The sequence below is a fragment of the Schistocerca americana genome, chromosome 1 (assembly GCF_021461395.2).
Source record: "Schistocerca americana isolate TAMUIC-IGC-003095 chromosome 1, iqSchAmer2.1, whole genome shotgun sequence".
Taxonomy (NCBI): Eukaryota; Metazoa; Arthropoda; class Insecta; order Orthoptera; family Acrididae; genus Schistocerca; species Schistocerca americana.
Window position 1 is genome coordinate 818,498,856 of NC_060119.1, and position 26,344 is coordinate 818,525,199.

At 41.4% G+C, this 26,344-nt stretch overlaps 1 protein-coding gene across 2 annotated transcripts in view; it reads left to right on the forward strand.

Annotated features, from left to right (window-relative positions):
• The window catches only part of LOC124546164 (aminopeptidase Ey-like), a 225,205-nt gene that overhangs the window by 68,230 nt on the left and 130,631 nt on the right, over positions 1-26,344 (forward strand). For both annotated transcript variants that reach the window (XM_047125016.1, XM_047125017.1), the window contains exon 7: positions 25,178-25,370. In XM_047125016.1, coding sequence (XP_046980972.1) covers positions 25,178-25,370 — 193 coding nt within the window. The remainder of the gene's footprint in view (positions 1-25,177; positions 25,371-26,344) is intronic.

A 26,344-nucleotide genomic window follows, 5' to 3' on the forward strand; every position in this document is an offset into this window, starting at 1 on the left:
CACAGAGAGGGCACAAAAGCTGTCCACAGAAAATGCCGAGGTAGAAAGACAGTTCTAGAACCAACCGGGAGAAGTACATGACTTGCCCTGCCGCATGTGGCCACCTTCTGCTTTCCCGCGGCTGTTACGCACGATGCTGCTGTAGTGTTGTCTCTCAATGTCATTTCGTCCATGTGGCACCCTAAAAGAACGACTATTGCCCAACAGATGTCCGTCGCAACGTCGGCTGTGTAGCAAACATGTTAACACAGCTACCGCCGACATATCGCTCACGTTCAACAATTAGTTCATGGTGCTAGTCCCTCCAAAATTACTTTAGGATTGACACTTCAGCAGGAGCACAAGGAGGCGTGGAACAGAGTTGTCGTGCCCCGAATCGAAAAGGGCCTAGTTTTATATTTTATTCAATTCGCGCAAAAAGGCAAACTACTACTCATATCCACTTCATAAGTACGGAAATTGAATCAGTGTGTTCTGGAAGAGTTACTCTACGTTTTGATTTTAGTTTTATCTGTGGCAACAAATTGTTAAGACGATATAAAGACAGTTTGCAAAAGTATATTTTCTCACAATGTTACCGAATTTTCGACTTGCTGGGAACTTTTTTGTCATTGAAGTTAGGAGAACACATATTGCCATATGTTCAGAACTCTTTAGGGGACCACTAATGAGAGATAATTTGAGTTAAATATGAAGCACAATGGTCCGCTCACACGTCAACTACAAATCGAGCGTCCGTACTGTTTCGACATGAGAAACAGATCGCTATAGGTTTCAAGGGCGCCCTTACCAGCGGGCATGCGGGGCCAAGGACCCCCCCCCCCTCTCCCCCCTCCTCCACAGCTCTCATGGAAAATAAAAAACGTAGTGTAGTCAGGTGTTTTTCTTTCAAGAAGAGGATTTAAAAGTCAATATTACACAGGTTTTTAACATAGATCTGAAATTTTTTATGACCCCTTACAAGTGTCATTCATCTTCCAAAATATAGATCTGTAATGAAACTGTTATTAAATTTACTAGTCGACCTACTTCATTTTAACATAATAAAAAATAAGGTTAATCGCTTTTATACTGCTGGAAAAACTTATCTTAAATAGGCCAACCTCTATTATTTAGAAAGAAAAAAAGCGATACAAATAACAGGACCTCTCTATGATCGCAGTTATGTTGTAAACAACATTTATTTTGTGTGATATATATTGAATTCCTGAGATGAACTTCCTTTGGAATAAGTTGCAAGTAAGGCCATTTTATTAAAATTTCAAAACTAACTACTATATAATTGTGTTATGTAGGTACTTATAAATGTAAAATGTGCATTTCAAGCTTGTAGCTGGATCCGCGTATGCTCCATTTCTACGGGGATAATAGAAAAACTACACTGACGTCATTCTCGTCGCTATGACGGATTCTTGCAGTGTCACTACCGCTGTCACTGTTGTCATTTTATGAAATTATAATCTCCTCCACTGCATTTCCAAAAAGAGCTTCATTCTTCCATACTCTCTCCATGAGGTTCTGCATATGTTTGATGGCTTTCTTCCAGTCTGAAGTGGTGACGTTCCTGACAGGTTCTCTTGTGAGTACTTCGACTGCAGAGAGGATAAATTTATTACTATTTATGCAATGTAGCGATTAATTTTGGCCCACATTAATTCTGTTGGGTTGAAATGCCAGTGATAAGGTGGTAGCCTAACAACTGTATGCTCATGTTTTATTCCCAGTTCGTCGATTTCGTATAGGGGGAACTGTGGCTTAGCAAAGATATTTTTTTCATAAGCTCCATCTTCTTAAGGTCATCACTTACATCTACGTTATGATGCTGAAGCCATTCAATCATTTCCTCCTTTCAGTTTGCCATGGTAGGTGGCTTGTCAGCAACAACTGAACAGTAAGCAGTATTATCTAGAACGATTGTAGACGGTTTTCCAAGATTTGGTATTAGTGAATTTTTGAACCACTTTGTAAATGTAATCTTAGTCATTTCTTCATGATGATCTTCTGTTTTCTTCGATTTAAATAGCAGGAGAGGTGTCTGCATGAAGAAAAATAAATCTGCTCTCTTGTCGGAAGGCATTGTCATTGTTCCTTTGGCTGAGTCATCTGTCCAGCCCTGCTTGACAGCGTGACCAGAACTGATCCATCTTATGTCAAGCCACACCACTTCATCGATATTTATGCTGTGGATTTCCTGCGGTATTGCCATGCAGTTACATCCTCCCTCACCATCAACAGCTTACGGCCACGGAAAGATCCACAGTGAAATCCAGGGGTGTTTAAAACAGGGGACAAAGATGTGCAACTGTCTTGAAAAAGTCCTGACTCTTTAAGTGTGACCGGTAACTTCCTGAGCGTTTGATCTTCCTTCCTACGACAATAATCGTAAACATGATGACAAACTGCATCCTCAGCAAACGAATCAATATTGAAAATACACGTATCCATACGACATTTTTTTCCCAGGGATATAAAGTTTCGATGGTTCTTCAGCCTCCATTTCTTCGTTGATTTCTTTCCCAATCTGCAAAACGGCGATTTTGCCTGTCTGCTACAGCAGTTTTGTCGATCACCTTGGCAATGTAGGCACATAACACGCAAACCAGGATCTTAAGGCGATAGCAAAAAAATATTGTAGTATGCTTTTCACATTAACCATATTTGTGACAGTCAAAGGAAATTTATTCGTGAGGCTAAATAGCATTCAATATTGGGAGGCTTCTGGCCCCTTGTCATTAAGCGCAAAGCCTGTTCCTGAGTGGTGGTCCAGAGTAGGTCGAAAATTGTGGCGCAAACTAGTCAAGGACGGGAGAACGGATTTATAACTAAATTAAATGAACGCAGTGATGTTTCGATTGTTGAATACATGTATAAAGAACAATGAGTTTAAACAAGAAAACCGTGTGTCACATCCTTTTAAGTGCATTAACGCAGATTATCAATGTATAATTAATAAAACAGAACGCAGGCCGGAGTGGCCGAGCGGTTCTAGGAGCTTCAATCTGGAACCGCGCCACCGCTACGGTCGCAGGTTCGAATCCTGCCTGGGCATGGATGTATGTGAAGTCCGTAGGTTAGTTAGGTTTAAGCAGTTCTAAGTTCTAGGGGGCTGCTGACCTCAGAAATTAAGTCCCATAGTGCTCAGTGGCATTTGAACCATTTTTGAATAAAACAGAACAAAGACGAAACGGTTTGCAGGGAAACTGAATCTTCGGGATGGATACCTTGAAAACTTATCCGCCCTACTAAATCTTAATCGAATAATATGTATGGAGGACGTAATCTCAATACAAAAAATAAAATACAATAAAATAAATAAAAACAACCAAACCTGAATAGACAACAAAGATTTACAACACTGGAACACAAGATTATTTCTCTTAAATCTAAACATACCACCATATTGAGATTACTAAAATTAATTGTACTGGGTGGTGAAGTCTTCGTTTCATTCAGCAAACTTTACAGTTGGAAAAAGACTACACACACACACAAACACACACACACACACACACACACACACACACATTAGACTGCCTCCCATCTCTTCATTGGAAATACCGTTGCTGCATGAAGGCAACGAAATGGTGTAAATGAAATTCATTCTTCTTTCTTTCTACAGAAATTTCTTCATTACTGCTTCGTAGAATCTGGATTTGTCCTCTCATAAGTTGGGATGTAACTCTTTCTTGGTGGGGATAAGACTAAGTTAGTCATCTTGTTCCACATCTGAGTAGAGCGGCAGTAGATGTAGGTTCTCTTCAGTGATGAGAATGACTTTGAAACCAACAATGCTAATTTGTATATTTCTATAAATCCACTTCTTAAATTCACCTCCAACAGATAATTCACAGTCTGAATCAGTGTTTTGTGTGGTGTCACCGCCAGACACCACACTTGCTAGGTGGTAGCTTTAAATCGGCCGCGGTCCATTAGTACATGTCGGACCCGCGTGTCGCCACTGTCAGTGATCGCAGACGGAGCGCCACCACACGTGCTTGGGTAGCTCAGTCGGTAGAGCACTCGCCCCAGTTGTACGGACGACGTAGCTTGCGATGCACACTGACGAAGCCTCGCTCATTTGCAGAGCAGATAGAATAGCCTTCAGCTAAGTCAATGGCTACGACCTAGCAAGGCGCCATTAGTAACATTGCATGTATCTACAGAGTCTCACTTGTATCGTCAAGAGCGATGTACAACAATGATGGATTAAAGTTAAGTTTTCCAGCACCTACGTACTTTTCTTTATAGCATTCATTACGTATCCTGTTTCAGACCTATCTCTAGCCTGCGTGGGTTAACGCGTGCATATCGGCTTCCTCACTCAGGTAGTGTTGGCTAACTGCTAACACTACATTTTGTCCAATCCTACATTAGAAGCATACCATACATGACGTTCGTTCAGGAGTTTGCTAACGTTGAAAACATTACCATAATTTTATTCAATAAATCGTTAGGAAAATTCTCTCTTTTTTTTGAAGAGAGACACTTTTGTTGGATTTACCAAATTAAAACACTCCATCTTTCTAAATGTGCAAATCTAATTGGTAATTGATTGCTGATTTCTCCCTTTTATTTCAACGAAGTCTTCTTTTTCCACAGTACCAAGTATGGAAGACCACACTGCTTCGAAATTCTCTTTTCTTTTGCAGTTGCTTTTGAAAGTCTGTGATTTTTGTACTGGCATACAAGATGTCAGTAGTGGGACAACCTTCGTACGACACCACTCTGCATTTTTGCCAAATTCATTCAAGATGACGGCGATGACGTCATCCAAGATGGCGGCATGTAAACTTATCAACATCGCATGAGATCATCCAAGATGACGGATTTTGGCGGGAAAATAGGTCAATTGTGCTACGTCCACTAACCTAAACTTTCAGAAAAATGGTGGCAATTTGAACTCCAACAGGATAATGCATGCAAAATCGAACTTGTCTTTATTATTATTCATTATCATTTATTATCATTCATTATCATTTATTATTATTATTTATTATTATTAGCCTACTTCCACTATAAAATTCGCACCAAATTCAAATTCCAACACGATAATCACTGCAAAACTGTACTTGTCTTTATTATTATTCATTATCATTCATCATTTATTATTATTGGTCTACCGCCACTAGAAAATTGCGCCAAGTTCAAATTCCAACACGATAATGTCTCAAAAACTGTGCTTCTATTTTTTATTATTTATTATCATTTATTATTATTTATTCAAGATGTCTGATTTTTGCGGCGAGAAGGTCATTTGCGTTACATCCATAACAAAAATCTATCACAAGTTCAAATCCCAACACCATAATCGATCACACGTACAAAATAGTCCACATCCTACGAACTTTCGTGCTCACTTATCTTTTTTCACTGCTAACCTATCAAAATCGCGTCAAATAATAAAGTTCACTTATAGTAACCTAAGTCAAGTCCTTTGATTTTGCAGGGGGAAAGGGACTGAAGTCTTACTTCAAGCAGTACGGTCATCACTTACTCACATCTGTGTTAAAGGAATACAGAGAGTGTACGGGATGATCGATTGAGATAGAGCTGTAACTAGGTACGATTTAAATGTTGACTGATTTATTCTAAAGAAGGACAAGTTGCTGAAGGTCAATTTTTTTTCCAGTGTTCTATCTGGATGCTTTAGTCACGTGATATAGCCTGCGTTCTAGTCGTATGCAGCTACGAGTTCCGTACACGGTTTAAAGCACTGTCTACTTGCGATTGTTAATGGTGAACCCGTCGTTCATTAGAGGACTTTCCTCTCATGTGTGATGAAAGTTGACACATCCCTCTAAACGCACTTTGTTTTACACGGTCCCCACCCTGTCGCATCCCTGGTGTAAAATCGAGACTTCAGCGTCATAAGTAAGTTAGCTGTGGGTGCTTGTGAGACGCTGTAATCATTATGTACACATTTACCCGACAGATGGGCTGTTTACAGAGTTGGTGACGGAATGACTTGTAATTTTCACATGTTGGACGCTGCTGTTATGCGCCTCTGTTTCCTTGTAGGATGTATCGCCCGCTACTATCATTTTTATATAGACCTGATGGAGTAATAGTATAATTTCTGACTCGTGATCGGATGTGATCAGTGGGCACTATACGTGTCCGCAGGGCTATGTTGCGCTCGTATCATACAAAGGAAAAGTTTTACGACTGGGGATAGATAGCTCAGCATAGGGGAACTGGGAAGAAGGATGTATGTCTGACAGGACGGAAAAGTAGGCGATCTAAGATTATCGCCTGTTTTTAAGTGCTGAATGTTCTAGTCTTAGGAATGCGTGTGTTTATGTTCTCTCTCTCTCTCTCTCTTACCAGAACCTTCGATGCACCGATCCTAGTTCTAGAACAATACTTTACACATGATAGATTGGATGATTTATGTAAAATGTGTCTAACTACATTGTGTATAAATATCAATCAGTTCTTGTTCTTCTTAACTGTATGCTATTAAATTAAGGCACTTTGAGATCTGTTACTATAGATCGATATAGTGTGCTAAGCTCCAAGACTCGGTTTCATGTCAAGAAATGTGGTGCACTAGGAGGGGTTAGGACTAGGAAAGCTCTACTCAGTCAAGAGAGGTGGAGTGTAGCTGCATTCGTCTGCTCATTTGAGGATTAATTGGGTAGCGATGTTGGGGGTAGGTTGGTCAATGCCGAGGTGAGGGTGGTCTTTTAACGTAGGAGGGCGAGATTGCTCTGTTACCGACATACCCAGAGAGATTGATCGAGAACTATGCGTGAGGTCTTAGAAATATGTATATCGTTGTCTGGTATACTTTGATCGTTTTTATGTAATTGAGAATTAAGTGTGAATGGACGTACTGAGCAGTCATCTATCAATGCTCGCAATGATATTTGCAAAGTAGAGGAGGTATGGTTTAGCTATGATACTGAAATTAGGAAAACATGCTGTCACATGATTGGTCAGTGTTGAACTAACTGTAAAATTTTTCGCGATATCAGCTGTGATTGATAATATTACAGTAGATCGGTGGTGTCTTATCCATCCTATCTGCGCATCCTCATAATGATTGAGTGACAATGCTTGTTTGAGTTGGGGAACAAATTTTGGTTGATGGACTGCAACTTCTGGGGTTGCTAACACCGAAAACGGTGATCCCGTACTTTTGTGCAAAATGAACAATCACTAGAAATGGAATGCAGAGTTATCAACTATTCGGTCACTGCGAAATATGAGTTTAAATGTAAAGGCCATCAATCACTTTCTTAAGGTAGTTTGGAAAGTTACCACAACGCCACCAGGCTCTTCTAGTTTCCTTGTGTTGTAGCTGTCCTTTATTTAAAATCATTCAATGTTATGCTATCGACTGTAAGAATATGATTTATGAGTTGCAAGGTATAGTTTCCTGTGAGAGGCCGTGCATCAGTCCGTGGTAATGTCTGTTTAGAATCAGGCACGGACTTCGAAGTCGTGGCAGAAAGACGAAATCTTTGGCAGTGTGCAAAAACGAGTTAGAAAACACTGTTTGAACAAGGGTCAGAGGTAGCTTCTCATTCGCTTAGAGTATGGGTGATCAAATTTTAAAGTGGTCTCTGCAGCGTCTGTATATTTAATATGATCTTATCCATATAGGCAGCTGCAGTTTGAGGTGTCAGACTTGGTAAGCTGTTAGGAATTCTTGGATGGACGCACTCTGAGTTATTCGGGGAGAGTATTGTGAATTCCATTTGTCCGAGCTGGAGGTGGATCGCATTGGTGCCTTTGTGACTTGTAAATATGGTGAACGTTTATAGCTGGTAATTTTTTTCCCTGTTTGATGGTAGAGAATAAAGATGATAGGGTGTTGAGGATCTGTTGTACTTGTATCTAGCTTGGGACATACAACATCGGTCGCATTTCCGGCAAATGGTCAAAACAAGGTCCTGTTGTAGTAACTGAGGTTGTTCTGTTTCTAGACAGGCTGCAGAAGGTAATGGATATGTCTTTCTCGAACTTAAATTGCCGAGATGAGATGGGCAAAGATCTGGAAATGGGATCAGCCGAACGATGTGTAGGGTGTGACTAAAGCCAAGTTGGAATTTTACAGTAGCATGCAGGTTCAGGAAAGATGACTCGTTTTGCACTGGGTGCAGCCACCTTGAATAACAGTAATTGCGTAATCAACGGACATGATGACAGAGCGCTCTGCTGGTTGTGATAAGAGCTAAACACAGTTGAACTTGGAGCCATTTTTGTTAGGTAAACGAATTGTATGATCTTCCACCAAAATTCAAACTCGCCACCAAAATCTGACATCTTGAATGACGCCCTCTGCTGGTGGCGATGTGTACAAACCCAGCTGCACTCCGGACCTCGTGGCGAACACATGCACAAGATGTAAATAATAATAAATAATAAATGATAATAAATAATAATAAATGATCATAAATGATAATAAATGATAATAAATAACTGGAGCAGCTGTCCAAATGCAGAGACCTGTCGGAGTGTAGCGAACTGTAAGAGTTAACTTTGCTGTCCTCTAGACGACTGAATAGCTAAGTAATAGTATGACTGCTTCTGCACATTTGCTGCCTTTATTTAGTTGAGTGAAGATCGATTGTGGTGTGTTGGATACACGCTTATCTGTTCTCTAGACATGGGACAGACCTTAGTTGACGTGTAAATTATAGCGAAGATCTCGAATATGTTACGTGACTGAGAATGGTATTGGAGAGTGGAAATATCATTTTTGGTATGTTTGATTCTAGTCAGTCAGTGGTTTACAGCATGCTGCGCATAGATAAAGTTTGGCGTTTGTAGAGAATTAATTTGAAGTCTATATCTTGGGAATTATGATGAACTAGTGATCGGTAGGGTGTAGCCTAGTACATTATATTGAAAAGTACAGCTAAAATGGTGTAAGATTATGGAGAAAGTACATGTGTTCTTGCAGTTTATGAGTCTGAGGATGTTTGTAGAAAAGCGAACAGACAAGGAAGGAGAGACAGTAAGGCGTTTGTGCTGAGGGGAAGGGGGGGGGGGGGGGGGGGGATACCGATTTGTAAAAGGAGTTCTGAGGGTGACTTAGGTCCGCTGATGTAAGAGGGAAGATTAGCTCTGAGTGTCGGGTCTGTAGAGAGAAAGATCAGGTCGACGGTGCTTTCCTAGGATTGGAGAGCATTGTGGTATATAGACGCTGTAGGAATAGTATATCTTTTTCGCATGTAGAGATACTCTGGATGAGTGCACTGTTTTGTGTCAAATGTGTATATAACGTATTGTAAAGTTAATGTGGTTTACAGTGTGTAGCGTTTGTATATATTGCATTGTAAAGTTATTATTGTTTATGTTATGTGATGAGTAGAGATGATGACTGTGTGTGTTGTATCGTGAGGGAGCCTAGATTGAGGGGACTGTGGGTGCAATTTAGCGATCTCTGTAAAATAACACCAGAAAGCGCCAGAAAGAAAAGAAAAAGCTGGATAGTACTTCGATACGGGATTGATAACTAATTCAGCGGTTAAATTAGATAAGAGAAAATAAGAATTCTTGATTGACTGTGTGGTGGGATATATGAGGGGTCATCTGCATATGTTGAGAGCATGAGGGCTGAAATGTTAGGGGGGCGATGGGATGAGGCGTTATGTTGATAAAGAGGTTATGCTATGTAGTGAATTTCCATGCACGCAGAAGGTGAGACATGTAGAAAGAGAGCCTTACCTATTTGTGGTAGAGTACACAATTTCCAAGGGGTTGACTTCGCTGTTTTTTTAGTGAGCAAGAGAGTAGTAACTGTTTTCGAGGCTGCATTAATCGTGTGTGTCCACAAGCTATGGGCTATTCTGACAATAGACCTGAAAGCCTTACCTATTTGTGGTAGAGTACACAATTTCCAAGGGGTTGACTTAGCTGTTTTTTTAGTGAGCAAGAGAGTAGTAACTGTTTTCGAGGCTGCATTAATCGTGTGTGTCCACAAGCTATGGGCTATTCTGACAATAGACGTGAAGGCAGGTCCAGACCTGAGATGCCGGCGGTATACATGAGAAGAACAATGCAGCTTTCACATGTGTCAGAGGAGAGTGCCCTTTCTGGTCGGCTGTCACGAGCGCGCGGAAGCTGAACTTGGCTGGGGGCTCTGGACCCCCCCTCCCGCCGACTGCACGTGTGCACGGCCTGCCTTGGAGCGTAATCTTCAGCGCATAGGTGATATGAATTTCTCGGATGTTAGGTGCAAATGTGACTGTCACAAGGTCATGTTTGGGGGAGGCCGAGCAGAGACTTTTGGTCAGTTTGGCAGCTGGGGGCAAGGTATTGGGTGAGGGCGTTTGGGCGCGTCTGTTGCACTATTTTGCGAGCAGGCCTATGCACTGTGCTGTGCGTTATTTGGAGAGTTTAAGAGTAAAGAGCTCATCTGCAGATATTGTGTACTGCATTATTTAAGAGCAGTTTGCTATTTTGTGGTGAAATTAGAAGTTGTTTGCGTGTTTGTCGGCTGTGTCACATGACCACAGGCAGATCAGTGCGGTGTTTTGTGGCTGTGTGACAAATATACTCCATGGCTAAATAAAAGGGCTCGAAATAAATAGAGTGCAGTCCTTCCTTACTTCCCCGAGCAGCACAGCACAGTCTGAGTGGTTTTTGCTCAATTTTAAAGCAGAGGATCTCGGTTTACATCAAGAAAAGGATGAAAGAGTAGTGTGGTGGTGGGACTGAGACCTAGTGGAGAACATGCAGTAAGCCAACATCATGGATAACTGTGCTTGGGTAATGATCTGATGTCGGGGGGGGGGGGGGGGGGGGGGTCCTGTGTCGATGCTTCTGTGTACTAAGTCAGTTGGACTGTGGGCTGAGTGGCGAATACAGAGGGTGGTGGTGCTGTCTATCTCTAGCTGTTTAAATAAAAACAGGTGTATTGATTTTGAAAAGTTGATGATTAGTGAGCAGGGTAATTTAGATGGATTATTATTTAGAGAAATTAAGAGTTGTTCGGTTCTATGGGCGTGAATGTTTTGAATTATTTAGGTGTGCTTCACATGTCTGTAGGCTGTGCAGTGACTTTTTTGAAGGTTTACAATTAGCAAGTGTGTGTGTAGGAGTAGTTTGCAGGTCTGTATGCCGTGGGGGCATGTCAAAGCGTGTTTTCTGTGATACATATACTCCATCCCTAAATAAATAAAGTACACTCCTTCCATCAGCCTAGTGCGGGCTGAGTTGTTTTACCACCCGCCCCCTAGGATGTGATGGTGGTGGTACACCTTGTTTGCAGCAATTTTCTTAGGTTGGAAGCGAAAGTGCAAGTGACCTTTCTTTACTGACAGAATTCAAAATCGGCGAGGGTTCCTAAGAAGAGGTGACGGTCTGGTTCTTGTAAAGTAGTTGAAAGTAGGTAGTTGAACACCTTTGCATACATATATGAAAATGTAAATTGAATTATTTAATATGATTAAAACTTAAATGGAGTTAAGTACTTAGGTAATTGACAGGTTAGATGCGTGAAGTGGGTGTTAGCATACTTACAGAAGACTATGTCCATCGTGTGTATGGAGGGGGTGGACAAGGGTGTGTGACATAAGCGGTTGTACGTCCACGAGGTGGCGGCGCGGCGCGTGTCGGTTTATAATGTGCACACACGCGAGAGAGAGCGAGAGCAGACCATCTTCAGTCAATTAACTTAGCATGGGATCTCGTGACAACCAAACATGCAGTTGTACAGTCATGGCGGGTTCCACTCTCGAGCTAACTTTGGTGCCAAAAGAGTAGCATGGCGTTGTCGGACTCACAAAGACATGTGGTGGATGGCAAACAGTTGGCATCACCAGGTTTGAACATGTCCAGGAAAACAACTAAACAACTTTCGCGCAAAAAATGTGGCTGAGCGTTCTTTGCCCACGGCATGCTGGGCCGAACAGCTGACCGTTGTGTGAATCCGCTCCCAGGCAAACAATTTTGGCGGGAAACGTGTGGAGGCGACGAATACATGTGGTGAACGGACAACGGACTGTTGTGACGTCAACCTCAGCAAATTCCAGCATGTCCAGCAAAAATATGCTTACAACGTGGGAGCGATCGCTGGTCCAGCGGCTGCTTGGGCCGGCCCCAGTGTGCTGCCGGTATATCATGCATGCAGCCACCTCACGTGACTGCTGACGGCAATGGTCCAACGCTGGCCGGCAGGGCCAGGGGGTGGTGACGATTTTAACTAATTCAGTTGGAGTGCAGACGTCATGGCGACTGCACTGAGTGTTGCTGTGATATCAAAGATCAGTACTGATTGTGTTGGAGAACAAGTGATGACTGTACTGCTTGAAGTAAGACTTCAGTCCCTTTCCCCCTGCAAAATCAAAGGACTTGACTTAGGTTACTATAGGTGAATTTTATTATTTGACGCGATTTTGATAGGTTAGCAGTGAAAAAAGATAAGTGAGCATGAAAGTTCATAGGATGTGGAGTATTTTGTACGTGTGATCGATTATGGTGTTGGGATTTGAACTTGTGATAGATTTTTGTTATGGATGTAACACAAATGGCTTTCTCACCACGAAAGCCAGACATCTTGAATAAATAATAATAAATGATAATAAATAATAAAATATGGAAACACAGTTTTGAAGACATTATCGTGTTGGAATTTGAACTTGGCGAAATTTTCTTGTGGAAGTAGACCAATAATAAAAAATGATGAATGATAATGAATAATAATAAAGACAAGTATGGTTATGCAGTGATTACCGTGTTGGAATTTGAATTTGGCCTGAATTTTCTATGGAGGTAGGCTAATAATAATAATAAATTATAATGAATGATAATAAATGATAATGAATCATAATAAAGACAAGTAGGATTTTGCATGCATTATCCTGTTGGAATGCAAATTTGCCGCCATTTTTCTGGAAGGTTAGGTTAGTGGACGTAGCACAATTGACCTATTTTCCCGCCAAAATCCGACATCTTGGATGATCTCATGCGATGTTGGCAAGTCTACATGCCGCCATCTTGGATGACGTCATCGCCGCCATCTTGAATAAATTTGGCAAAAATGCAGAGTGGCGTCGTACAAAGGTTGGGCCACTACTGATGTCAGTGTTTTGGTATTGAAGTAATCTAAACAAACCATCTGAATGGGCAAGTAAATCATTTAAACCTTACACGAAATATGGTCTGGAAATCCTTCACAAAGCTACAAAATCCATTTTCGGTCATTGCAATAATATGGTCGAAGTTTCATAAATACACTCCTGGAAATTGAAATAAGAACACCGTGAATTCATTGTCCCAGGAAGGGGAAACTTTATTGACACATTCCTGGGATCAGATACATCACATGATCACACTGACAGAACCACAGGCACATAGACACAGGCAACAGAGCATGCACAATGTCGGCACTAGTACAGTGTATATCCACCTTTCGCAGCAATGCAGGCTGCTATTCTCCCATGGAGACGATCGTAGAGATGCTGGATGTAGTCCTGTGGAACGGCTTGCCATGCCATTTCCACCTGGCGCCTCAGTTGGACCAGCGTTCGTGCTGGACGTGCAGACCGCGTGAGACGACGCTTCATCCAGTCCCAAACATGCTCAATGGGGGACAGATCCGGAGATCTTGCTGGCCAGGGTAGTTGACTTACACCTTCTAGAGCACGTTGGGGGGCACGGGATACATGCGGACGTGCATTGTCCTGTTGGAACAGCAAGTTCCCTTGCCGGTCTAGGAATGGTAGAACGATGGGTTCGATGACGGTTTGGATGTACCGTGCACTACTCAGTGTCCCCTCGACGATCACCAGTGGTGTACGGCCAGTGTAGGAGATCGCTCCCCACACCATGATGCCGGGTGTTGGCCCTGTGTGCCTCGGTCGTATGCAGTCCTGATTGTGGCGCTCACCTGCACGGCGCCAAACACGCATACGACCATCATTGGCACCAAGGCAGAAGCGACTCTCATCGCTGAAGACGACACGTCTCCAGTCGTCCCTCCATTCACGCCTGTCGCGACACCACTGGAGGCGGGCTGCACGATGTTGGGGCGTGAGCGGAAGACGGCCTAACGGTGTGCGGGACCGTAGCCCAGCCTCATGGAGACGGTTGCGAATGGTCCTCGCCGATACCCCAGGAGCAACAGTGTCCCTAATTTGCTGGGAAGTGGCGGTGCGGTCCCCTACGGCACTGCGTACGATCCTACGGTCTTGGCGTGCATCCGTGCGTCGCTGCGGTCCGGTCCCAGGTCGACGGGCACGTGCACCTTCCGCCGACCACTGGCGACAACATCGATGTTCTGTGGAGACCTCACGCCCCACGTGTTGAGCAATTCGGCGGTACGTCCACCCGGCCTCCCGCATGCCCACTATACGCCCTCGCTCAAAGTCCGTCAGCTGCACATACGGTTCACGTCCACGCTGTCGCGGCATGCTACCAGTGTTAAAGACTGCGATGGAGCTCCGTATGCCACGGCAAACTGGCTGACACTGACGGCGGCGGTGCACAAATGCTGCGCAGCTAGCGCCATTCGACGGCCAACACCGCGGTTCCTGGTGTGTCCGCTGTGCCGTGCGTGTGATCATTGCTTGTACAGCCCTCTCGCAGTGTCCGGAGCAAGTATGGTGGGTCTGACACACCGGTGTCAATGTGTTCTTTTTTCCATTTCCAGGATTGTATATTCTAAAGACTTTATCAAAGCTGCTTCGTACTCAAGGACTATATGGATAAGTGTAGAGGTAAAATTCCATTGGGTATTAGACAATGATTTTAGTGTTCAGGACATGAATGCTGAAAGCCCATGTAAACTTTTAGAATAACGACAAAAAAATTAGGTGGCGATTTAAGACCGAAAAAAATACTTTGAAGTCCTTATTACGTTATAATGATTGTTGATACACCAAGTTCATTACATGAGCGTAGCAGTGTGTAAACAGAGTCTTATAGGATATTCTTCCAGAACTTTACTTTGGAGTCCATTGAGGTGGCCACTCATGATGGCAGCGACTTCATGGGTTTGGGCAATTAATTTAGGCTCACAGTTATATTGATCCATTATTTCATTGACATAATTAAAAAGAGCTGTTGCATTTCTTTCAGTATTCACATTGTGGAACTCAGGAAATCGTCCCACTGCTTTTTTTCTGTGATATTGAAAAGTAAGAGGATACAGTTGACAACTGTGATTTATTGCTTGTATGTGACGTTTTACCAAGCAGAATAGGCACAAAATCCATATTCTTAATTTCATTACAGATTTCATCTCTCAAAACGTCAGCTACTGCATTTATTAAATCAGTTTGAATGCTTGCCGATGTGCCACATAAAACTGTAGACGTTATTAAATGTTCTTTTTATGGAGGATCAAACTCAACATTTGCAAGAAGAAATTCTATGTAATTTGCTCTGTTCGAACCTTCCAAATTCTCCTTGTGGCCTCAAAAGAATAGTTCCTATTTCGCTAAATAGCAGACAGCATTAATTAATCTCTTCAATATTTCCCTGTTCTTTCTTACTTTCTCATTGTGCAGTTCTGTTTTTACCTTTTTGGTGCTGTTAAACATAATGTAGATGCAGTAACAGTGGCGGATTAAGGGGGGTGGGTGCTAAGAGGCTCAAGCCCCTCCCTGCCCCCTCCCCCCCCCCCCCATCTCCCAAAATATCTGGGTCCACCCATGACAAATCTCAAATTAAATTTGATACTATCCTACTGTCTTAGTACTATACAGCCTACAGAACAATTTTCATCACTTGTTGCGTAATCCATTTAAAGGGGGTGTAGTATGTTTTCAAACTTTACATGTGTCTAAGAAGATGCTTATGTGACTTTTTTTAAATCGCACGCCACCCGTTCGGAACACACACACACACACACACACACACACACACACACACTCACACACACTCGCACGCCACCGTCACCCGCCCACCCGACACGAATGTGTGGTTTGCCAGTGCACGCGCCGCGCTACTGTACACTAGGGTATTGTCATATGGTCTGTCGAATCACAGACAATAGAATGTGCTGTTCAAGTGGGTTTTGATTGTAATCAAGGCATGCTTTTGTTTATATTTGTCAGATTTAAAAAAAAAAAATGACATCGAAACGTAGACAAGGAGATCCTCATTGTTTTTTTACTGAAAAGGAAGAAAGAAGAGGTAGAATCGAGATAAAATGAACCAGTATTACCTGGAAACAATGTCGGTGACTTATCATTGTCGACTCAACGTTCAGAAGTTACATCTTTCTCATTATTTTGTATGTACTTAATGAAATTTGTACAAACACGATTAATCGAGTTTGTGACTTTTTATTAAGTTGAGTTCGTAGATCTTTCGGTCGGTGTGGTGTGGGTGGCTCTGGACTGGACTCTGGATCAGTATTGCGAAGTTATTGATTTTTATCACTAAATTTGGTGGTTTTGAGTACCTGTTTAGTGCGCAGATTTGGCATCTACATTCTGGTGTGAATTATGGTGGACTTTAAAAAAATTGGGTTGGTTTATGTTAAAATTATTTTTTAAAAATCGCTTGATCCGTTCTACATACAGCAAACAGCACTATTTAATTTGCTAAAGTCTAATAGCTGTTAAATTTTTATCACCTAACATTTATAACACAGCTCTACAAAATAAAATTTTTTTTTCGTTGCCAGGGAAGTTTGAACGAAAATGGGATATTGTTACGATACTCATTCCGAGTATATTTGTACTTTTTCCAAATTGGCTCTGGTTTTTGAGATATAGGTTATCTGTGGAAATGAGAGTTTCATGTGGATAATATCGACTGCAGGGTCCATATATGGTGTAATGTATTTGCTACCTGTTTTTTAATTAGTGATATTGTACTATCTTTATTAAACAATTGTGCTCAGGGAGTGCATCTGTGTGGTTGAGGATTACATCATGCAAACATCACACTGTCAGCATGTGTTCAGTCCAGTTGTGCGGTGCGTGTGTTGAAGATATTGAGGGTTGTGCAGATTTGAATTCGGCGGTACTCGACATTCATTTGTTGGCCGAGGTAATCCCCGCAACAGCCGATAGGTAGCGTTCAGTGTAAACAAGAAAAATGGCGATGGTCGAAAGTCACACACATGTGCAGTGCAGCTTCAAGGAGATAGAACCTTTTCATCGTGACGTAGCAAATAAGAGGTGAGTATTCATTTCACACAAAACAATTAATGATGTTTGTTGGATGTGATTGACATGCAAATACAAGAAAGTTCTGCATAATATGTAGTATTTGTGCAATTTTGTTTTAGGAAAACATGAGTTCTTCACGCCGTCTTTGCGTGAACCATCCAGATGAGTTCTGCTACATTTGTGGTGAATACGTTCTTCAAAAGAACAGGAAGAATATCACTCCTTTTGTGAAGGAAGCGTATCTGGCGTATTTCGGAATTAAACTTGGAGATCAAGACAAGGTGTGGGCACCCCATAAAGTTTGTAAATGCTGTGTGGAGTGCTTACGGCAGTGGACAAAACGAAAAAGGAAAAGCTTAAACTTCGGAGTGCCTATGGTATGGCGAGAGCAGAAGAACCATACAGATGATTGCTATTTTTGCATTGTTAATGTGAAAGGTTTTAATAGGTTCAAAAAACGGAAGTGGGAATATCCCGATTTGGAGTCAGCAAGAAGACCGGTGGTGCACAGCAATGATGTTCCTGTACCAACCTTCACAACATTACCCACGCTAACATCATCAGATGACGATGTGCACGGCGAGGAATGTACAAGTAGTGGTTCGGAATACGAAGTACGTGAGACACAACCCCAGCAGTTCGACCAGAAGGAGCTCAGTGACTTGATACGAGAACTCAATCTTTCAAAGCAAGCATCAGAACTCTTAGCATCCAGGCTTAAGGAAAAGAACTGTCTTCATCCAAGTGTTAAAATAACAGCTTACCGGACGAGAGAAGAAAACCTTCTTCCATACTTCAACCAAGAAGAGGTTATAGTGTATTGCAGCAATATACCTGGACTTTTACTTGAATTGGGGCTGCCAGAATATAGACCAGAGGACTGGCGTCTCTTCATAGACAGTTCCACTAGAAGTTTAAAATGTGTTCTCCTACACAATGGCAATCGTTACGCATCTATTCCAATTGCCCACTCAAGAAAACTTTGTGAAGCATATGCTAACATCAAGATGGTTCTGCAGAAAATTCAGTATATGCAGCACCAGTGGTTGATCTGTGTTGATTTGAAAATGGTGAACTTCTTGCTTGGACAACAAAGTGGATACACAAAGCACCCATGTTTTATCTGCATGTGGGATAGTAGGGCAAAGCACGAACATTGGAAGCAGAAAACATGGCCTCCAAGGGAACATATGGCTGTTGGTGAAGCAAACATCATTAATGAACCTCTGGTTAGTAGGGACAAGATTGTTCTTCCACCATTACATATTAAGTTAGGACTAATGAAGCAATTCACCAAAGCTTTAGACAGAAATGGTAATTGCTTCACATACATCTGCAATACGTTCCCTGGACTCAGTAATGAAAAACTTAAGGCAGGAATATTTGATGGTCCTCAAATTCGCAGGCTCATAAACGATACCAATTTTACAAGTGTCATGACTGTCACTGAAGCATCGGCCTGGAACAGTTTTGTCGCTGTTGTAAAATGTTTTTTGGGCAATCATAAAGCTCCCAATTACGAGGAACTGGTCAAAAACATGCTCACTAACTTTCAAAACTTAGGAGCTAACATGAGCATAAAATTGCACTTCCTTCACAGCCACTTGGATCGATTTCCTCGTAATCTAGGTGATTTCAGTGAGGAACAAGGAGAGCGGTTCCATCCAGATATGAAAGGAATAGAGGAAAGATATAAAGGAAGATGGGACAGGCATATGATGGCAGATAATTGCTGGAATCTGCAACGTGACTGTTCTGAAGAGACCTATAAAAGGAAAGCGTGCAGGAAGCGGTTCGTCATGGACGGAAAATGATATACTTATAGAGAAACTTTTCAATTATGTTTTATACGTGGACAAATGCCTATCAGGTTTTCATAGAAGCTATTTATAAAGATTATTTTCTTTTTTCATTGTAGTTTGTAGCGCTCGAGTTCAGTATTAGCAATTTTTTCTAATTTTTTGAACAAATCATGCATTATCTCAAAAACTAGAGCCAAACTGCATAAATGGTTGCTATATTCGTCCTCAGCACCACTAACCCATCCTAAAGCCACTCAAATATCCTTGGCAAGAAAATGAGTGTTGACCAGTGTAATAGATGGTATTTTGTCTTCGTTTCCGTGTTGTTTTGTGGCCGTACTGTTATGCACCCGTTTTGTTATGCGCTCTAGTTCAAAAATGGTTCAGATGGCTCTGAGCACTATGGGACTTAACAGCTGAGGTCATCAGTCCCCTAGAACTATGAACTTCTTAAACCTTACTAACCTAAGGACATCACACACATCCATACCCGAGGCAGGAGTCCAACCTGCGACCGTAGCGGCCGCGGTTCCAGACTGAAGCGCCTAGAACCGCTCGGCCACCACGGCCGGCCTGCGCTCTAGTATTAATAAATGGGCAATTACATGCACAGTGCATATCTGTAGCGCCGATGATAATGTGGTGTTTCTTAAATCAGCTGCTGTTTTGGTGCAGCTACAGTATACCCAGAAATTTCGTGCAGAATCGCTACGCGATAGTAAATTTGCAGGCTGGCTCAAAAGAATTCAATGCGATGACACAAGAGCATATTGCAAATTTTGCCGTATTTTGTTAGCGTGTTCTGCGCAATAATAAGCCACAGTGACGTAAAAAAAAACACAGGACAGCGGCAGCACCATTATCAAGAAACGAAAATAAGTTTCAAAACCGTGAAAGAGTATTTAGAAGTGAATCAATCTGTCGATTCCCTTGCATTATTTGTTTCCACCCATTGTGTGATCATGTCATGTCATCACTTAACTGATTTGTGCAAGAGTAAATTCACAGACAGTAATATTACCAGAAAACTTAAAATACGCAGAACAAAATGTAGTGCAGATATAAAACATATAATAAGGCGGTATTTTGTGGAAAATTCACGGAGATATATCTGGAAGTTGGGTCAAGCCTGCCTACAGCCTGTCGAAGTCATTGGAGAATTTGCAAAGTGTTATTCGAGGAGACTCGCTATGCGTTAAATGAGCAAAATAAAATTATGTGTGCTTTTTAGAATATTAATGTTTACCTTCAGAAAGCTTACGCTCAACTGGGTCAAGCCCCTCCCAAAACCAAATCCTAGATCCGCCACTGTGCAGTAATCTGAAACACATGGGACTAAATCTACTGCGCTGTGCTACATTGCTCCTCTAGGCTCAGTGAAACCTGGCATCAGAATCGCGAGCACACCTTCGCTTGTGGACATTTCGAGGAGCATCTGTACATCCGTAACTGGCGTGATGTAATTGCGTTACAGGCCAAATACATAAGTATTTGATAAGCAGTGTGTACAGTTTACAGCATGCACTGCTAGCCCTTAGCACTGAACTGCTAGTTTACGTCAGCTCCACCAAGTGCAAGCACACTGCAGCTGCCTTATCCACGTTCGCTTTGTTAGGCAGTAGCGCCCTGCACAGATATGCCAATTCACTCACTATATAGTAAAATTATATCGGACATCTGTTTATGTTTTAGGTATATTCACATATAAACCTGTTTTGTGGGAGACTAGATCCGTTGTCTGACAAAGTGACGTAATCAAATAAGCGTGACTACAAGCGAACATTTAAAAAAGAAGTGTATAATAAGTTGTTGTGTGAGTGCAATCCAATTAGAATGCCTGAGTTTCAGCCTGGAAGTTAATTCGTTAACTACCGGTAACAGATGTAATAGGGATCTTGTACATTGGTCCGAAAAAAAGCACTAAAACTCCAAAAATTCGAAACGAAGAGTAGTGAAAGCTTACACATTATTTCGTTCTTGCCATAAACTGTACTTAATTATGTACAAAATAACGAAATTCCACGAAAACAATTATTCCTTTTCTCAGATAAATTATGCATGTTTTTATTATTATAACTGTTATTATATTATTATTATTATTGACAGCGGCACAAGTTCTATAAATATCTCGATAAGCATAACTGTTATACAGCAGCTGCTGTTAATTTCGCACTCTCATATTTATCTGAATTTAAAAATTTTGAGAACACAAATAATGTATACCTACAAGCTGCCACAGGGTGAACTTCAGGTTCACCATGTTTCTTCACTGCAGTATTGAGATGATTTAAGTCACAATACACTTGCTTATTCCAAATAGGTTTATTTGTAACGAATAACAGGCAGGTCCAACAATAAAATTTGCTCATCACATCTTAGCCAAAAGCCATCAGATAATTCATACAACTTCCTACAAAAATACCTCATAAATCCCTTTCCAGTGTGATGATGTTTTGCCTTTACACATCGATAGTGTTGACTTAGGACATGATGTGCCATTATCAATAATTTCTTTCTTCTCTGTGTAAGATAGTAATGAAAAAGGGCCGTGTAATAGTTTTTGCACAATACTTTCACTATCCATTTCAAAACTACTGCAGCCTTCGCGTATGCAAGAAACACAAGCCGTAAGCAACGCATCAGCAGACAGACAGCCAGCAATGCGCCAACTGGTTGACAAAAGAAACTATGTCCTAGCTACGGTCTGTCCGACACGTGGATGGAGCTCACGCATGCGCAGTGACACTCGCTCAGTGATGGATTCAGCAGCGAAGCTGTGCCAACGCTTTGGCTCAGGCTAGCACGTTGCAGACTGCCAGGGACTAGGCTGGCAGTAGGTAATTGAGATGAAGCATTATCAAGCAAAATCACAGTCGTAATGTGCTGTATATGATTAACAATAATGTCATAATTTCCTAATTTTATTCAGTTGTTGACATATGACCTACACATCCCCAGGAAGGCCACCTGACGCAAACCTTTTCTCTTAACTGCCCTTGTAAGGCAATCCCCTGGCCAAGAGAACTTTTCCACTTTTCAGTGAATTCCTGCTGAAAATTTTCAGTATCACACAAGGAATAATGGAATAAACAGATAAGAGCAATAACAAATAATCGAAACAACAAATATTGGAAACAATGAATTATAGTAACAGTGTATAATGGAAACAACAAATAAACAAAACAATGAGTAATGGTAACAATGTATTATGTTGGATGCTTGGTTCTGGGGTGAAGTAAATGTTCTAAATTATCCACAAGATGTTCCATTGGATTCAGGCCAAGGTGCTGTGCAGGCCGACCCTTTCAGGGATGTTGTTGTCTAAAGAGCATTGCCTCACAGATGCTGGTTCATGACAGGGTGCATTGTCTTGCTGATACCAACAACCATCATCTCTGAAATTTTCCCCTACTGTACACACTACACAGTACTGTAAGATTTGTTCATGTCATTCTGCATTTAGCATTGTTTAAGTGAAATAATGGGATAACACTCAACCCTGAAAAAACCCTGTTCCACAGCATGACCTTTTCCGTCCTACACTGTTGGCACAACACGTGATGGCAGACACCATTCTCCAGGTGATCACAAAACCCACATTCTTCCATAAGATTGCCACATGGTATAGTGCGATTCATCACTCCAAATCACTCATTTCCAGTCATCCACTGTCCAGTGCTATCACTCTGTGCACAATTGTGTCATTTAAGAGCTGCCTGATTAGGTACATTCATTGTGCTAGCTGGACTGCTGATATTCACATTGGAGCTCACGAGTGATTCCTTCCACTGATTTCATGCGATTTTTTACAACCTCCCTACACAATGCTCCCTGTTCATCAGTACACAAGGTTTGCCTGGTCTTGAATTAACTTTGGCTATTCCTTTGTGTTTCCACTTCCACCGGTAGCTGACTTGGGAAATTTTAGAAGGTTTGAAATGATGGATTTGTTACCAATGTGAAATCCAATAACTAGTCCATGTTCAAAGTCACTGAGATCTTCTGACTGACCCATTCTGCTGTTGCTGCTTGTCAAATGACAACATAATACCCCCTGCCCCCTTTTATAGTGGTGGCTCTATGTATTGTGTCATTTAGTGTCAATTCTGCATCACATAGAGGTGTTTGAATACTTTTAATCAGATACTGTATATCCGAGCATCTATTACACTTCAAGCCAGTTTTACGTTGATTTTAAGACTGTCATCATGGTGTCACAGTTTTATTGGTCAGCGCTTTATGTATCTTCATGAAGCATCTCTTTGAGTTATCATTTGGCATCACTATTATTCACAAAAATTGCTTTTACTTGTTGCACAGATGGCCCAGAATTTGAAATATGGCAGATTCACAATATGGTATTTACAATTGTTGTGAGTGTGCAGCATGCTCCTTTGGCTCTGAAAAACAACAACAGTGCATGAAACTTCCTGGCAGATTAAAACTGTGTGCCGGACCGAGACTCAAACTCGGGACCTTTGCCTTTTGTGGGCAAGTGCTCTACCACCTGAGCTACACAAGCACGACTCACAACCCGTCCTCACAGCTTTACTTCTGCCAGTACCTCGTCTCCTGCTGTCCAAACTTTACAGAAGCTCTCCTGCGAACCTTGCAGAACTAGCACTCCTGAAATAAGGATATTGTGGAGACATGGCTTAGCCACAGCCTGGGGGACGTTTCCAGAATGAGTTTTTCACTTTGCAGCAGAGTCCTTTCTTTCAGGAGTGCTAGTTCTGCAAGGTTTGCAGGAGAGCTTCTGTAAAGTTTGGAAAGTAGGAGACGAGGTACTGGCAGAAGTAAAGCTGTGAGGATGGGGCATGAGTCATGCTTGGGTAGCTCAGATGGTAGAGCGAAAGCAAAGGTCCCAAGTTCGAGTTGAGTCTGGCACGCAGTTTTAATCTGCCAGGAAGTTTCATATCAGTGCACACTCCACTGCAGAGTGAAAATCTCATTCCAACAACATTGCATGTTTGAAATTGAAATTATATGTTTCAAAAGTGCCCAGGCATTTGAAAGGAATAAGTAAAGTAGTTGCTGAAAAGAATGTTATGCATAAACGACATAAAACTACCTGTTTGCTTCAGACTACCTTTTGCAATGAAATTACTCTCTTGTTCTGACAAATGTTTGTCAAGTACTGTTTCTGAGAAAATTACAGACATTATCTGACCTGGGTTTTGAAAATACAATGGATCTAAAATTTCACAACTTACAGGTTACTGTGAACACTTTCAAACAATCATTTGAGCCACAAGCGATCATTCAACCAATTTTCATTTCATTTACAGCAACCAAGGACAGAATAATGGTTTTTAAATACTTTTGAGAAAATTTCAGGAAATACATAAGATCTGGAGTGCTGACTATCCATCCTTACCACTCTAATAAGCAGACTGACTCATTGAGCCACCAGTTTCCAAGGGAAAATGATACAGAAATAATTTAGCACAACTGTGTGATGCAAGTCTTTGTGTATTTGCATAACTCCTGAGTCACAAAAACACACTGCTAAACATGGCAGTTATCACACCCACATGGAGGTACCCACAATCAGCAGTAGGTACACAGCAGTAGAAATTTCATCAATGAACCACAAAATGATCAAGGCATATTACAGCAATGTTAATAGTGAAAAGCTCTTATAAAGCTTACCATAAAGTCCTCTTTTGCTAGAATACAAACAACAGTGAATGGAGCAAGTTATCATACAGGTTAGAAATGGGTAACAACTTTCACAGCATTGAATCTGATCTATTACCTAATACTACAGGTGGAACGGACATCATCCTAACAGATCAGAATTATGTTCAAATTATGACAGGTGTGGTGCTCTGGTATGCGAAGGAATGGAGTAATTACAGGTTACATGAGAGGTCATTAGGATTGGTGAGGGGCAGCCTCTTAACTAACTGATGTTTTCAAAGATTCAGTTCTGTGAAAACATGGTACTTGTACGTGCTCGGATAAGAGCAAATTTGGATTCTGTCTGGCCGTGTACTTTGCTACTTTAACATGTTATCTCTAATAGAAATAGGGAGCTTTCCTGCATTCTGTAAGTTTGATCTATTAATGTATAATGTAGATATTGATACAAATGATCTTGACTGGATGCTTGTGTTCTAATGAATGCCATTTCTTATACCTGTGGATGGTCTGTTGTTTGGTTGGAATGCATAGTTTTATTAAAGTAACAGATATGCAAAATCATAATTTTCAAAAATATTTAAAACTTTAAATCATTGCTTCCTTAAAATAATGTTTCATTATTGTTAAATTTTTGTTGCCATTTTCCAACAGGCTCTGTGACATTGCGCTCATATGTACCAGTGCATTTGGTAGAAGACATGAAAGAAGCAGAGAACCAAATTCTTCAAACTTTGGAGAAAATTGAGACATTTCTTCGTACAAGATATCCTTTACCTGAGCTACAAATTGTGTTATCACCTGGATTAAAACGGCATCATGATGGCTTTGGTCTTTTACTATTCAGGTTAGTACATTAATATAGTGTAAGTGAAGATATAATCAGTGTGAGGACATTAATTTTAGAAAACTTCACAATACATTAGATGACAGCCAGCTTGTTAGCCTCTGTCTCAGGTTCTTCGACCGATGTTTCTTTGATGATTTTTCCAATGTTTTGCCAGCACAAATGGCTGGCATTGTCAAAGTTTAACCCTCCATTTCCGGTATGTGCATGGAATGTCACACCACCACCTGAGTCACAAAAGAGACATGATAAATATGCTCAGAATGAGAGCAAGATGAATATGCAAGCCACAGCACCTCAGATGTGAGATGCAACACCTAGGAAGTGTTCTGAGAGCAATGGATACTCCACCAGTTATGTAAAAATGTGACTGAGCCAAACACTTGGTGTAGTGGCACATAGGAAGAAGAAATGCTGGGTATGGTGCTTCTGCTGTACATTCCAGATGATGGACAGAATTGCCCATATATTGTGCAAACATGGCACAAAGACTTTTTATAAACCAACAAAGAAAATCAAAGGATGTCTCATATTGGCAAAGGAGAGAATACACCCACTTGCAATCTTGGGAATATACCGCATACCATGAACATGCGAAAAGTCTGTGTTGGAATGACTGGACAATCAAACAGGACCTAGGTCACTGAGCACAAGCAGCACTGTAGGTTAGGGCAGGTGGAGAAACTAGCTGTGGCAGAGTACACACTGTGTGAGTCTTACCACAGAATAAAATTCACCAACACAGAGGAGGCACAGAAGGTGAAGACAGGCCAACATAAATAGCTCAGGTAGCTCCCATACTGATCATGAAACGAATGACGTGGCAACACTGACATAACATAAACACACAAAATATTCATAACATAAAACATGCATAAATACTCAAATGAACATTAATCAAAGATTGCAATTTATGTCCTATTATGAATCAATCCAAGTAAAGGCAGAAGTAGTTAGCATAGTCCATGGATAGA